This window comes from Columba livia, chromosome 12 (assembly GCF_036013475.1).
Source record: "Columba livia isolate bColLiv1 breed racing homer chromosome 12, bColLiv1.pat.W.v2, whole genome shotgun sequence".
Taxonomy (NCBI): Eukaryota; Metazoa; Chordata; class Aves; order Columbiformes; family Columbidae; genus Columba; species Columba livia.
This window is the reverse complement of record NC_088613.1, coordinates 15136138-15151725: the sequence shown is the minus strand read 5'-3', so window position 1 is coordinate 15151725 and position 15588 is coordinate 15136138. Positions and strand designations below refer to the sequence as shown.

Genomic DNA, 15588 nt, shown 5'->3' with positions numbered 1-15588 from the left:
AACCGTAGTTTGATCACGTAAAAAGTCAAGACTATTGAAAGTATCATTTAGTGGAAGAAACCTCATCCCACCACTTGAATATGAATCTGATTTGCAATTGTGTGAGTTTTGTGTGCATCTCTGGGAATTAAAAGTTTGGAGTTCAAATCAGAAAAATAGTTTTTAGATTACCAAAAAGAACAAGTATTAGTTTTATTGAGACCGCAGTTACAGGCTGCTCCAGTTATAGTGATGAGCAATATGAAAGGCCCTTTAGTTTACAGGTCACTTAAGCAATTTCTCAAAGTGCTCAAGCTGTTATTGCCAAAAGCAGAATCCAAACAGAAGTTGTTACCAAAATGATTAAAATGGGACTCAGCCTATGTCCTGTTCTTTAAGACTGTGTTAATTAGGCAGTTGTTAAATGTAAAGCTGCAGTGCGGGTAGTTTGCAAGTCTGCTGTGGGCTTCCAAACAGCAAGAGCAGTATGGAAACTATATGGGAAAAGAGTATGTGCAAGGCAAGGAGAATATGGATCTCTTGGTTCTTTACAATATTGGTATGGGAGAGTCTATTTGTTGAAATCTCTCTATTTAGGCAAGGTTTAGTGATAAATCTGTGATTTTTCAAGGTAGTGAAATGTTAAGCAATGATCTGCAGAATTTGCATTTAGCATTGTATACGTTCTCTGCAGCTTCTTGATGATGAGAAAGAGAGTAGGTAAACAGAATGTCTTCTTTTAATTTATTCTTCTTTACTCATTTCTTATTAATATTGAATTTCCTCACTGTAATTTTGTTCAAATTCTTGTTAAAAACAGGTTTTGAATGGAGTCCCTGATGTTAAATTAAAAGTGCATCGTTGCCTGGGCTCTGCAGGTGGCACAGGAGTTGAGCAGCGCATCAGCTCATCCAGCTCCCTGCCACCAACAAAGTGGCTTTCTCGATATATTAATGGCCTGTGATATACTGAGAAAAACCCACTCTATGGCTTTGAATTTCAAGGGGGTTTCCACGCCTGCCGTACAGAATAGCTGAGGGCAATGCTTCCCAGCAAGGGAAGTATGATGTGGGTTGGTCTTAATTTCATTTCTGATTAAGTCTTCTTGCTACACTGCCTGTTTGCTTCATGTGCTTTCTGTGTTTGCTCGCAGGCTTGCATACAGATGGAAAGCTGTACTCTTCTGTCCCGGCTTCTGCGGGAAAAGGATCAGTATTTTATGTGCAGTTGTCACTGTACTTATTAAAATGTAATGGAAAGTGCAAGCAATGAGGAGGAGAAACTGAAAATGAAGGTGATTATATATGAACATATGAGCAGTTTCCATTCTGATGGGGGTAAAAAGATTTTGCACGTTCATTAATGAGAACAGCTTTCTCCTTCAAGTTTTAGACAATGCATTTAAACAAATGGTGGTTCTGATGTTAGTGGGAAAAAAATCATATTTACATACCAAATGTAGAGATCATTAACACTTATCTTTTCACGGTGAGCTGATTAAACGGGGTGTAAAGGTAACTTTTTAGGAGCTTTTCTATGTGTGTCTCACAGCTTTTGTTGGAGAGCTGTAAATGTGATGTGTGGGTTTGTTTTTTGTTAAATGATAGATGCATTCATAGTGAAAAAGAGGAGTTATAGTGTATGCAGAAGTAATTACACATCATGAAAGTAAGATAAAAGGTTTAACATCTTTCCTTTTGCTCTCTAAGTAAAGAAAAATAATCTGTTGCCATTGATTAAGGAGTTAAATATTTTAACATAAGATTTTCATTGCAGGAGCCTGAATTCTGGTCACTCCTGCCGTATCACACAATACTCTGTTCTTCTGGTAGTCTTCTTCATTCCAGCAGGAGCAAGGTACCTGTCAATACAATTATGGGGATCAGAGTCTAGCCTGGAAACGTGAAAATATGGGAAAGCACATTACATTAGAAAAAAAAGAAACCTGAAAGCATGTCAATAAACATATGATGAGATGGACTCGCATTAAAAAGTGGTTCAATACTATCAATGCCATTACGAGAGGAACAACATGTATTATGTTATCATAGAACTTCGGAAAAACATTTTGTCTTTGGCTTTTGGTTTATTTATAATACATGATGAACAGGGATACATATAAGAGTTTAAGGGAAGAAGCAAGCTTAGTTATATAGAACTGTGGGGTAAACCAATTCAAAACAGAAAAATGAGGAGTTTCAAAATCCTAAAATCAAAGTTGAAGGTTCTCACTGCAACTCTTGTCACAGAAAGGAGCAGAAAACAAGTGAAACAATTTCATTTAAAACTCTGCACAGGGGCCCGGTTCCGACTCCTTCCCCCTCCATTAACAGTTTATACCTTTTCCTTAAGAACCACAGTGAGTTTTGCCCTGGTCAGAGAGGTTTGCCGAGCAGTTCAGGTACACAAGTATGATGTGTATCTCTTCACCTATAACTTTATTCAAAAAAAGGCACCTATTTTAACGTTATCCTCTCTGTTGACCTTCCTGAGATGCTGTCCCAACTCAGTGGGTTTTTTTCTGGTTGCATTATCAAATAGATATTGATTGAACGCACAAAACCATTTTCTCGATAGTGCTATTGAGCTCCATGCTGTGGGTCTTTTTTCCCTCCAAGACACGAACATTTAATTTTTGGGTTGATGTGAATGTAAGCAAATACTCACTTTCTTGCCTTTTTCCTGAGAATAGCAAAAATCAACATGGATTGCTTGGGTGCGGAGGGGAACGGGAGGTTGGCAAAACTCCTTTTCCAGGCCACCAAATGGAACAGTCTTCAAACTCCCAAACCGAGCACCAAATATTTCGGCAGAAAGAGGAAATATGATGGCTTGGCATGTGAGCCCAGGCTCAGAACTGCTTCTACTGCTCTTAGCTCTGGCTAAAGAATTTCTGATTTGCTGTTAGGAGGACTGTATTCCCCCTGCTTCAGAGTAACAAGGATCCTGTCTCCTCACCTCTTCCTTGTTCCAGACCCTGTGGAATTGAATGATGGAAGCCAGAGGAAAAGCTTGTGGGATTTCTGCCCTCCAAGTATCTATCCTGCAGTTTTGTTTATTTTTTTAAATATACAAAATGAGAAGTGGCACCAAGTTAAAAAAGCTTAGTTTGCTAGAAGGCTGCTTCAATGAGAGGCATGTTGCTTTGCTTTGAAGTCAGCTGGTGTGGTAAAAGCACACTATAATTCAAATTAACCATGGTAAAGTAGAAAGATGTCACTCCTGGAGTGTGTCACTGCAGCTCTCCCACCTCCCAAAGTTTATCCTCCTCCTGCTTTACCAATCGGATCAGAAACAGGGAGCTCAGGTGGTGCTGAGAAACCAGGATCCGTGTCTGTGTGGTGCTGGATTCTGACTCTACAGCAGGAAAGTGGGTCAGCAGCTCGTTACTGGCAGCTCGATTCCGGTGTGATTTGGGCAGCTGAAGAGAAACAAATAGGCCATCAATCAGTCCAGCAACAGCCCGGGGCCTCTGTGCTTTAATTACATGTGTTCTTGGCACCAAATTCAGCCCTGTTGAAACATCATCAACTTAAATGAAACTTCAAATGGAGGAATTTGGCCCTATGTGTGTGGGGTTTGTTTGTTTGCTTTTTTCCCCTCTATGTTATTTCCAACAGTGTTAGATACGTTAATAACTTTTTATTTTTCTGTCTAACTTTTCTAATCAACCTCACTCTGTTTTCAGTGCTATTTACACGTAGGGAAGAGAGATGAAGGTAACTTTTCCTGTTAGCCCTTGTGATAGGAAGAAGCTTTAAGCAATTGTTGTAGTTGTTCTTCCAGGACAGGTGACCTCTGTCCAGCACAGCCCTGCAGCTCTGGATTTCGCAGAAAAAAGCTGGGTGCTGTGCTTGATTTACCAAACAGACTTTCTGATTTTTGCTGTTGCAGTGAAGACCACCATAAGATGGGTCCATTTCTGGATGGGGCTGGTTGATGTCAGGTTGGTTCCATCAAAGCCTGGATGCTCTAGCAGAAAAGGGGTTTTTTTAATTTTGTTTTTTTAATTTTTCTAAGTTTTTCTCCCCCCCAAGAATGGTTTCTGAGAGACTGTAAGCCCAAATATTTCAAGCATTAGGACTAAAATGCAACTCTTGTCCCTTTCTCAAGCATGCAGAGAGGTGCAGTTGGTCGAAGGGTGCAGGAGGTGTTTATTCTAGGGAGCATCTGCAGGAGAAACCTCTGCCTGTTTGGGCATGTGGTGCTCCAGGGTGCGATTCTCCCAGCTGGAAACTAAAGGACCAGGGAGGAGAGACAGCGTGAGGCGGAGCGGCTGCTCCTCTCTTTGCAGCAACCCATGCAACAAGAGCGAGCCGAGCTCCGCTGCCTCCACCGGCGCTCCCGACCGCTCGTCCTCATCAGGAGCAGCCAGTGGCCAAACCCCTGGGGCAGATGGAGGGGCAGAAACCAGGGTCCAAAGCTGCAGCTGCATCCTAGCTTGGTCCTTGCTGTCTTCTGTCGTCCAAGCCAGCAGGGCCAGGGTCCCCCAGGGCTCCCCAGCGATGCCGCTGCTGGAGGACGTGGTCCTGGAGAACATCAGCTGGGTTGGTGAGGAAGCCCAGGGCAACGAGTCCTCGGAACACGCGTTTTTCTCTCTGGATTATCAGCATGTTCAAGTCCCCTTTGAAATCACTCTCTGGATCATGCTGGCGTCCTTGGCCAAAATAGGTGAGGCATCTTGAGAGGGTCTCCATGGGGATGGTTTGGGCAGGGGTGGCCTTTGCTTCGCCCTTTCTGCAACCTTGGAGCCGCAGATAACACGCCACATCATAAGGATGCACAAAGTGTGTGCCAGACATATGGCACACATGGAAAATAGCTACCTGGTTGCATTTTAGATTGTAAATGATGGTTTTCCATCTCAAACTTCACACCTGTGCGTGGCGCTGCTGTTAGTAGGAAAAATATCAGGGTTTCCAGGAATTTAATTTAACTGCAGTGCACACCAAGGTGCGAGTTCATCTCCATGAGCTTGTGGGTTGCCCACGGGCATCTTCATCTTAAAATGAAGACTTCTTGGCCTTAAAAAAGGGTTCTCTGTCTGGCCAGTGGCAAGGAATAGTTCAAATTGTGTGCAGGGTGTTATAGAGCTGAAAATCAAGTCTCTGTGCATTAGGGAGGTTATCTGTGTAACAGCACCTAAAAAAATTATATTTTGTATAACTCGGATTTTCTTTGTTTTTCCTTCTTATTCTACAAATCTGGCCATAGGAAAGTGGAAATTATAGGTATATTTTTTTCAGGAATTGTGGTCACTTCTGTTAAATTACTGCTATAAAATTTATTTTGTAGCATTTTTTTCCCTCTTTTTTTTTTTTTCCTCAGACAGAAGTCTCTGAGATTCATTTACATCAGAACTTCTTTCAGATGGAAATGGTCTTTTCATTATGCTATTCTGCATATTATATGATGAGATCTCAACTTTATTAACATGCATGAAGAAATAATAATGATCACAATTCTTTTTTCCTATTCCCCCTATTCCAGGTTGGTTTGTATCACTTTCTTTTAATAGCTCACCTTGATACTTGTGGTTGTCAGCGTTTCTCTCTAACATTGGATGTTGCACAAGGCTGCCTCATTGGACTTTTTTCAATGTTGCCTTTAGCTTTAGGTGTCAATGATTAAACAATATTAAAAGTGGCACCATTTATAGTTAATGAGAATGTTTTTGTATATTTTTTGATGAATGGAATCTGCATTGTGTTTAAAATTAGCAGTTGCCATTTACATTAGTGCTGAAGATGGCATGCTAACTAGATTACATCATAAATAATTCCAAAGACTTTTTTATTTATGCAGATTGGTTTTTCTGTTTGTGTGTTACCTAAAAATAGATCTTTAACCTTATGCTATGATGAAATGCAGTCCGAACCAACAGTAATTTTTACAAAGTTTTGTATTTTTCCATAAAACTTTAGATTTTCTAGCCAATTGCTGATTGAGCGGCTTCACCTTAATTGTGTGCGTTTATTACTACTCCAAAGCGCAGCTTGCTGAAGGTGGGAGCACAAGGACCTTCCTCACCCCAACAAGGAGCTGGTTGATGCTCTTCAGCCAGTTTGGGCTGATAAAATATACTTATTTATTTATTTATAATATATATATATTTTTTTCGTTCATCCCCTTCCAGGTTTTCATCTATACAACAAGCTGCCTTCTGTCGTTCCCGAAAGCTGCTTATTGATCTTTGTAGGGCTTATCATGGGGGGAATCATCTATGGCTTAAACGACAAGTCGCCGCCCGTCATGGACAGCGACATCTTTTTCCTCTACCTGCTGCCGCCCATCGTCCTCGACGCAGGGTACTTCATGCCCAGCCGTCCCTTTTTTGAGAACATCGGCACTATCCTCCTCTACGCGGTCGTGGGGACAATATGGAATGTATTTGGGATCGGCTTTTCGCTGTACGGGATCTGCCAGGTGAAAGCCTTTCACCTCCAGGATGTGTCATTGCTCCACAACCTCCTCTTCGGCAGCCTGATCGCCGCTGTGGATCCCGTGGCCGTGTTGGCGGTGTTTGAAGAGATACACGTCAATGAAAAACTGCACATTTTGGTCTTTGGAGAATCGCTCCTGAACGATGCAGTGACGGTGGTAAGGACCAGCCTTTGGAGTGTTTGGTGTTCAGGAGAAGGATGGGTTGGTGCAGAGAGGTGGGATCTGCAGAGGGAAAATTATCAACAGCTTCTTCTAGCAGAGGACTCCTGGTCCACTTCTCTGGCCTGAGGTCCTGAGAAGCTTTCAGGTGAACAGCTCTTTGACTGTATGTCTGGGGACAGAAATGCATGGGAGTGCCAAAGCATTCCCCTGGTAGGAGCCTGACTTCCAGAGAAGGACACTGACCCTTCACTGGCAGAAATCCCCGCAGCGTATTTTGTCATTGCTACATATGGCCATGTCTGTTGAATACGAGGAAGAAATTTTTTAGACTGAGGGTGGTGAGAGCCTGTCCCAGGTTGGCCAGAGAGGTGGTGGATGAACCATCCCTGGAGACATCCCAGGCCAGGCTGGACGGGGCTCTGAGCAACCTGAGCTGGTGAAGATGTCCCTGCTCATGGCAGGGGTGGACTGGATGAGCTGGGAAGGTCCCTTCCAACCTAAACTATTCCATGATTCTATTATAATGTCTTGTTAACAGTTGCTTTTCCTCTTCCATTTTCATCCAGGTGCTCTACAAGCTATTTCGATCTTTCTGTGAAATGCCAGCTATCAAAAGTGTGGATGTTTTTGCTGGAGTTGGACAATTCTTTGTGGTTGGGCTAGGAGGAGTTTTAGTAGGTCTTATTTTTGGGATGACTGCCGCCTTTACCACGCGATTCACCAAGGATATCCGTGTCATAGAACCACTCTTTGTCTTCCTGTACAGCTACCTTTCCTACCTCACCGCTGAAATGTTTCACCTTTCAGGGATCGTGGCGTAAGTATGTCCCAAAACCTCAACTGTCCAGGAAAGCTTTTTGGCTATTTTACTGAAAACTATCAGAAAAATAAAAAATAAAGTAGGGTTGCTTAGCTGGAAATCTGTGCACGGCAGTGAATAGCAAGTATAAAAAGCTGTGGAAGAGCTGAGAGTTGTAACCATGTTTCACCCATTGCACAATTGCACATCAATGGTAATTGCTGCAAGTCACGAGCAATCCAGATGACTTCTGGGCAAGTTTCAGATGGCTGATTGGTTTATGTAGGTTATTGAGGAATGTTTATTTAACTCCATGTTTTTTGTTTGGAAACCCTGAATGTTCAAGCAGTGAGATGTCTGATGGCTTTGGCACAGCCAGAAGAGGCTTTTTTGGCATATTATGTTATTTTCCTTGTGTGGCCCGGTCAGAACTAATGTTTGAAGAGCTGCAAGGAGTATTTAATCAGCTTCTCAGAAAGGTTTGGTCTGAGTTTACAGGATGTCTGTTCTAACACCCTCCTCCTGATATGCATTTCCTTCCCGCCAGTTAGCTTTGGGTGATGGCCCCAAAGACCTTATGGTGACAGAGTAAATGAGTGACGGGGTGGGAATTGTGTATCCCTTACTGGAAATAGTCCTACTGTTGGGGAGTGCTTTGGAGATGTAACTTGGAGATGCGGATTTGGCATCAGAAGAAGTTCATACACAGCTCACGAGATTGTCTGGTCTCCTGAACAAGGCTGTTGTGTTTTCATGCCCCGTGTGTGTGTCCACCCATCATCACTCCCCATCAACGCTGGAAATCTGCTGGACAATTCCAGCCAAATCTGTCAGAGATCCAGGTTCCAAAGGCACTAAACATTAACCATTTGCTATAGCACAGTCAATCTATACACTCTTCATTTTAGGAAACACTTTAGAGCACTGACAGGTTTTCTTCATGAAGCTTTTGTGCAACAAGGGTATAGCAACATGGGGCAGATGTGGACAACCTGTGTCCTGCAACCTGTGTCCTGCTCTATCAGATACCATCTCGTGTGCCTATGGATCAGCAAAGCAAAACTGTTTGTTTCTGTAAATTCAGCCTTTCACAAATGGTAATTTCTAGACAATACAGCTAATTTATTTTTCTTTTTTACTGGGTAGATCTTCCAATAAAATCAATAATTATGGGCCAGAACCTTCCATTTTTAAGAGAGGGAACTGAGCTTTCTGCTGACCTCATGCTTTTCACTTGCAGAGGAGGGGACAAGAAAAAAGTAGATATAATAATCCTAAAGGTCAAAGAAAGCTCACCTTGGAAAGCAGAAACAGATGAAAAACTGTGTGATTCAGTCCTGGTTTCTGGGGGCTGTTATCAGTTGCACTTGGTTCTCCTTCCTAAACTAAGACAGCTGGTGCTGGGGAATCACATCCAACTATTTAATATTTTTCTAAAGACTACAAAGTGCACTTAGACTGCATTGATAGCTACAGTGTAAACAACTGTAAATCTGATAATAATGAAGATTAAAAGTAAATTAAAAAATTAAGTCAGGTACCAATTAGACACAAGAATATCTGGGAAATCTGGTTTAAAACTAATGACACTGTTTTGAGTAGAAACCATTTCTGTATCTTGCAGATTTAGTTTCCTCGAATGGTTAATAGGAGCAATATTCTAGCATTACTGAAAACAATTCTAGCTCTGGGAATAGGTAAGAGAAAGCCTATTTATAGGAGCATGAAACAGAACAGTGAAATAAATATGCTGCATAATCATCATGGAGCAGAAAACATTCAATCCTAATAGTGTCTCTTTCTATCAATCACAATCTACTGTACCCATTATGGAACCCATTTTCTATTCTTTTGAATAATGCATTGTTTCTAAAGCAAAACAATTGCAAAGGCAGCCGATTCCTGCACTGCTGGTCTTATAATTGCCAAATTATAAATGCCTCTTTTATGTATCTTGATTTCAAACAATTCATTTGTGACCAGGGAATACTGTATTATAAGAAACAGATCTTGGCAGTTCGTTTCTTTGAAAAATAATTTGATTGCCAAAAAAAATCAATTCCACATAGTCCACAAAAAAAATCTGTGAATGCAACCCAATCTGCTAAAAACAATTCTGCAAATGTTTTTTCGTTTGACTTCTTTTTTTCTTTTTTTTTCCCTTCCCTTGTGGGGGAAACATCTTTGAAGTTGTGACAGAACAGGTCAAGTTTATTCCTTGTCTGTGAATCTGCTGTGAAGCCATATCCTTTTCCCAAGAAGTGTTCCCAAACCACAGCTCTGAAAGTCACTTGCCCATAAATACTTGTTGGATTTCTTAGTTCCTGCTTGCAGCTGTTTTATTGACTCTGTATCCAGAGGCAGATACAGAAAGAGAAGAATTTATTATTTTCTTTGTAGCCTGTGGTTCAATCCCTGTTACTCTTTCTGGCTCTGTGCTTTATGCAAAGCGGGTCAATCTAAAGAGGATAAATAAAAAAAGACCAATTTCAGAATGTTTTAAAATATTGGTACATTTTCTTAGGAGATGAAAGATGCAAACTCAAAGAACATTAGGTGAAAAAGAGATTTGAATCTTGGTCTCATGCTGCTGGGTAAAATGGGATCTTTTTCCCCAGTAAGAGTATCGTGGCTTTTCTGAGTCTGACCTTTGGCATCCTGTGCCTTTTCTACAAGTCCTCTCCCTGAAGTTTTAATTTCAGACAAACCCAAATGTTTCTTTCTTCTAAGAGTGTGTGGGGGCTTTATGGCAATGAGGAAAACCAAATAACAGGAGTTTTTTAAAATGAAAGAAATAGAAGTGTCTTTGGGTTTGTGTTTGTTTGAATGCAAAACCCAGTGATCAGTAACTCACAGTGGGCAGAAGTGAATCTTCATTTGAAAAAATGGAAATCAAATCTCAGAAATGTGAAGCCATTTTGCTATTGCTGGTACAATATTTAGAACAAAACATTTCTTTCCAGGTTAAAACGTAGCTTTGACTCTTCAAGTGCTCAGCTTTTTTGACCTTCTAAGATTGCTGGCCTGAAAATGTATTGATTTTAAAAAGCTGATGAATTAGGCTAACCACGTGTACCCTGTAACTTGAAAAAACAATTATTCAAGAAAAATTGCAAGGTGGAAGTTTTAATCAGTGCTGCATGTTTCTGAAGTGACTTTGGATATGGAATATCTGAGGAAATTAAATGTTCCAACTACAAGAAGAGTCTCCCCTTCCCTCAAATATATTTCGTCTGAGTAAAATAGGTAGCGTGGGCTCCTAAGCATGAATCTCTACAACCCGAATAGAGTTTGGCAAAATTAAAGAGCTGAAAACAGTATATTGTGGTGGAAAGAGTTGAATGTAGCTAATTTTAGGTATTATGTGGGACTATGGTAAATGCAATACATTGTGAGTTGTTTATTTGTTAAAAACCAGACATATTATCTGTATATTATTGTCCAGGTGGCCTTCCTGATACTATTGGACTAATGTAGGAAGTGATTCACTGTCCAGTGAGATGTATACAAACATCTAAAGTTTGTTGAGGCCCGTTTTTTTTATAAATGACAATGTGTTGATTTTGTGTGCTTAAATAGAAAATATTGTTTTGTTTTATTTTTCTCAGCATCATTGCTTGTTCCATGGGCATGAAACGTTACGTGGAAGCAAACATCTCTCTGAAGTCTCACACCACAGTCAAATATTTCATGAAGATGTGGAGCAGCGTTAGTGATACCCTCATCTTCATCTTTCTTGGAGTTTCCACCATTGGCGAAAATCATGAGTGGAACTGGCCGTACATTTGCTTTACTGTCATCTTCTGTCTCGTTTGGAGAGCACTAGGTATGGTGAAATTACAAATTTACTTATTTTTTATTCATGGGAGTGAAAAAATGTGATTGCATTAAATGAGAGAATGTTCCTGCCTCCCCCATCACCCTCTGCTGCTCCCCCTGTACACGTGGTTATCACAGATGTGAACACAAGGACTGAAATAACCGAGCACACATTTTGGCAAAGAATTTGAGAGCTAAAAAACATTCAACAGGATTTGTGTTTACAAACCACGGAGTCAGAGTGAACTCAAATTTGATAGACACTTCAAGAAATTGCTTAAATAAGGTAGGCCATGATTAGCAAGATGTAGCAGAAAGGGGTTTATTAGCTGTTAATACCTGCCAAGGTTTGTTTTAATAACTGTGCACCGTAAATGCACTTGGAAACTTGCTTGTTAGTTGTGTGGATGTTCAAATATTTCATTATGATTAAGTGGTTCTCTGTTAAATTACTTGCTCAGATGAAAAGAAGTTCTGAGTGAGTTTGACATATTTTAGCTCAAAAATTCTTCACTGCCAGACATAAGGAACATAGTAACGTTACAAAAGCGCAACTCTGGCTCTCCAAACACAGCTCTTCTCATAGCACTAGTATTTTTGAAGTTTATTTCTTTTACAAATGCCTTTCAGAAAAGCAGCAGTGATGTGGGTCCAGCTAATTCCTGGTGAAAGTCAATGTCGGTCTGTGTCATCAGTTCTCAAAGTAGCCATTAATCTGCAGAAAATAAGATGTTTATCTGTTGGGTTTAAGATCACATCTTACTGATTTAAGGCTTGATGTTTTTTACCTTTCTGTGTATGTAGATGACTGTTGCAAATGACTATAAATTACACCAATTGCTGTGTGACCTTAGGTTTTAAATTCATAAAGTAGAAATCTTTGAGTGAAAGATTTGTGAAGAAACAACAATTAACGCAGGCAGAATATAGCTGCTTATCCAAGTTACTGCTTGGAAACTTTTGGAAATTAAAGGAAATTAAAGGAAATTAAAGGGCTAAATTGTTGCTGATGGCTTGCCTTGAGAACACTTGTAATCAAAGCAATTTAACCATTTGTTATCACCAATTAGAGTAAATGAACTAATATTTCAGTTCAGTTCTCGGAATCTGGCTCTGCATAATCAAATGAGTAAAGTTTCTGAAGGAAACTCTGGTTTCCCATTTGGACTGTGATAAGCACAAGGCTGAGTTAAAAAACAAGAGAATTTGCTGTAAAATGAGCTACCTAAAATTTTGTAGTTGTACCAAGTCCTCCAAAGTGCAGCCAGTCAATGGCATTTGTAGTCTCCCAAATCAGAAATGTGTTGGGAATTAATTTTCATCTGAACAAATCAAATGCAAACCTGTTGGACCAGGCTGGAAGAAAAGCCCTTCTCCAGTGGCGTATTTGGAATATACCATCTTGGTCCCTGGTCAGTTCCTCATGATTGGTGTTTACCAGTTCAGTGATGTTTTACGGTAAAATATGTCATGCAGTTACGAGTTTTACCAAATTTCTGTCTTTGTTTGATGTGCTTCTATCTTTTTTGATGCTTTTCAGGGGTTCTCGTGCTGACTTTCTTTGTGAACAGGTTTCATGTGAACACCATCACCAGCAAAGACCAGTTCATTATAGCCTACGGGGGTCTCCGAGGAGCCATTTGTTTCTCTTTGGTTTTCTTGCTTCCTGACTTTCGCAGAAAGAAGCTCTTCATTGCAGCAACAACTGTTGTCATCCTCTTCACCGTGTTCATACAGGTAAAAACACGCTTGGTGTCATGAGCAGATGTAAAGAATGAGTATGATTTTTTTTTTCTGACAAATAACCAGTACTAAACTGTTAGATGGATACAAGAATTTACTGGTCATTAAAACTTTCCCTCCATTAAGTTGTTAGGCATATAAAAATTTTAAATTATTACTGAAAGAGGCAGAAGGTGTGAGAATGTGTCATTCATTCATGAGGTTGACTATCATTTTTTGACTTAAAGCATGTGCCATAGCAACTTCTGTGATAATTTGTCCTGTTGTTGATCTGATCCTTCCTTAACTGGGGTGGCAGTGGTGAAAATTGGAAAGAATTATGCTGGCACAGGTTTCCCCTCTGGAGCAGTGCTTCCACATGTTTCATGTGAGAGCAAAGCCAACATGGATCAAACTCTACAGGTAGTTTGCTGTTTGAGCAAGGGAAGAGCCACTTATTGTTGTCAGCCAACACCATCTGAGCTGTGGGTCCGTTCCCTGATCCCAAAGGTGAGAAGATAGCAGGTACTGGAGATGCTCCAAAGCCCCTGAACATGGGCAGCAGGAATTTTAAAAAAGGCTTATGGTTTGGTCATCTCAGTTTTGGTAGTTCACAAGTGGGCAGTTTAAAGGGACCTAGTTTTAAAGAAGTGAGTTCTTAACATTTTCTGAGAATTAGTTCTATCGTTTTGGGGCATCCAACAGCTGAAGCAACAACAGTCATTAGTTGTTTATCTAAATATTTTGTATATATCTCTGAGATGTTTTCACATTCATGCAACAAAGCAGCTGCAGTTATTTTATGATGATACAGCAGAAAGGGGATTGTTTTAACTCTTCCAGTGGAAAAAAAAATTGAGTGTGTTACTTGTTATAAAAGGAAGAAAAATCAGAAGCAAATAAAAAAGTTGTAACACATTTGATTTATTTGCTTCTAATTTTTCTTTTAGAACTGATCCCTGAGCTCTCTTTCTTCCTGCTTCTCCTTCTGCCCTGGTGATTCTTGGGTTATTTCCTACCCAGTGGGAAAGCTGCTGCATGTGGGTGCAACCTGCCCACATTATGGGGTGGCTCTGGACATCTGAACCCCCTGCTGCCAGGGCAGCACTGGTTGCTCGGAGATATTTGGTTTATTGTTTAAAGCAGAAATGTGGGGGTTTTTTGTTTGTTTGTTTGTTTATTTGTTTGTTTATTTTTATTTTTTATTTTTAAATTTACTTATTTATTTTACTCTTTTTTTTTCTTTTTTTTTTTTTTTTTAATTTAATCTTTTTAAAGACTGATTTCTGCTGCCTGGTCCCACAGAAAAGCTGTAGGAGCATCTGCAACTTGAGCTGCTGCTGGGGAAACATATGAGAGGTACCACATCTGTCCCCTGCCTACAGCTGCACAGGGGACAAGGAGCCACGGGGGCAGGACTTGGTGCTTGCGTTGCTCTCCTTACTAATATGCTTTTATTTCTCATGGATTATTAACCAGCACCCCTGCAGGTGTATGATGGAGAGAGGTTTTCTCTCCCTTAGGCGCAGGCTGAGGGTGTGAGGAGATTTTGTGGAGCGGCAGCTCTTGGCGTTGCTCTGACATCTAGTGGCAACCGTGTTCTTGCAGCTGTCTGTGGGGTGAAGATTTTGGATGTGTTTCCTTGTTCTTCTCTGCCCAGCAGCAAGTCTGTAAAAGAAACACTCCTTTTGGGATTTATTTCTCCAAAATACACCTTTTAGTTCACCTGGTGAAGAATGTGACACTTGAGGAAGGAATAAGGTGGAAAAGCTGGGATTGTCTGGTCCAGAAGTGAGCAAGGCTGATGTCTACCTGGTGTGCACTGTCCTGAAAAGTTATGAGTGGGTCTCCATAGGGCTGAAGAGAGTAGGATTGGGGTCTGGGAATGACGCTGTGCAGAAAAGCTGCCCAGGAGCTCCACTGCTCAAGTGCATGAGGTCACGGAATCGTTTTGGTTGGAAGACACCCTTAAGGTCATTGAGTCCAACCATAACTGAAATCTGGCACTAAACCATGTCCCTAAGAGCCTCATCTATAGGTCTTTTAAACACCTGCAGGGATGGTTACCCCACCACTTCCCTTGGCAGCCTGTTCCACTGCTTGAACGCCCTTTCCATGAAGAAATTTTGCCCAATATCCAATCCAAACCTCCCCTGGTGCAACTTGAAGCCATTTCCTGTCGTCCTATCACCTGCTACTTGGGAGAAGAGACCAACATCCTCTATACTACAAACTCCTTTCAGGTAGTTGTAGAGAGCGAGAAGGTCCACGGAGAGCTGCTGACCCAGGGCTGGGATCCTCCTTGTGCCCTTGGGTGGAGGGAGCAGAGCACCCACTGAGGCTTTGCAAGATAGCAGGTCACAGTGGCAGCTGCTGAGTGGCCCCATGGCTGAGTATCATCCCGCAAGAGTGAATTCCTTCCATTCGGCCTCTCTGGACCCCTCAGGTGTGGGTGTTGGGTGCTTGGGCAATGCAGAGGGTCAAGGCTGAGTCTCTGCTTTCCCATGTCCACCTAATCCACACCATGAGCTGAAAAAATGGTCAACAAGTTTGATGTGCCCATGGGTTGAGACCTGCAGGCAGCTGGACCAGGCATAGATTTTGGACTGAAAGGAGAGAGCGGGGGCCAGGGATGGGGGGAGCATTGTTAGGTGGAGGTTGAC

General features: G+C 41.2%; 1 protein-coding gene across 1 annotated transcript in view; it reads left to right on the top strand.

Moving 5' to 3' along the window:
* The first annotated feature begins 3692 nt into the window (after positions 1-3692).
* Positions 3693-15588, top strand: part of LOC102090807 (sodium/hydrogen exchanger 2) — a 28052-nt gene continuing 16156 nt past the window's right edge. The window contains 7 exon segments of the mRNA XM_013371253.3: positions 3693-3698; positions 4345-4411; positions 4414-4650; positions 6116-6579; positions 7152-7402; positions 10993-11210; positions 12744-12940. Of these exon segments, the coding sequence (XP_013226707.3) occupies positions 3693-3698; positions 4345-4411; positions 4414-4650; positions 6116-6579; positions 7152-7402; positions 10993-11210; positions 12744-12940 (1440 nt within the window).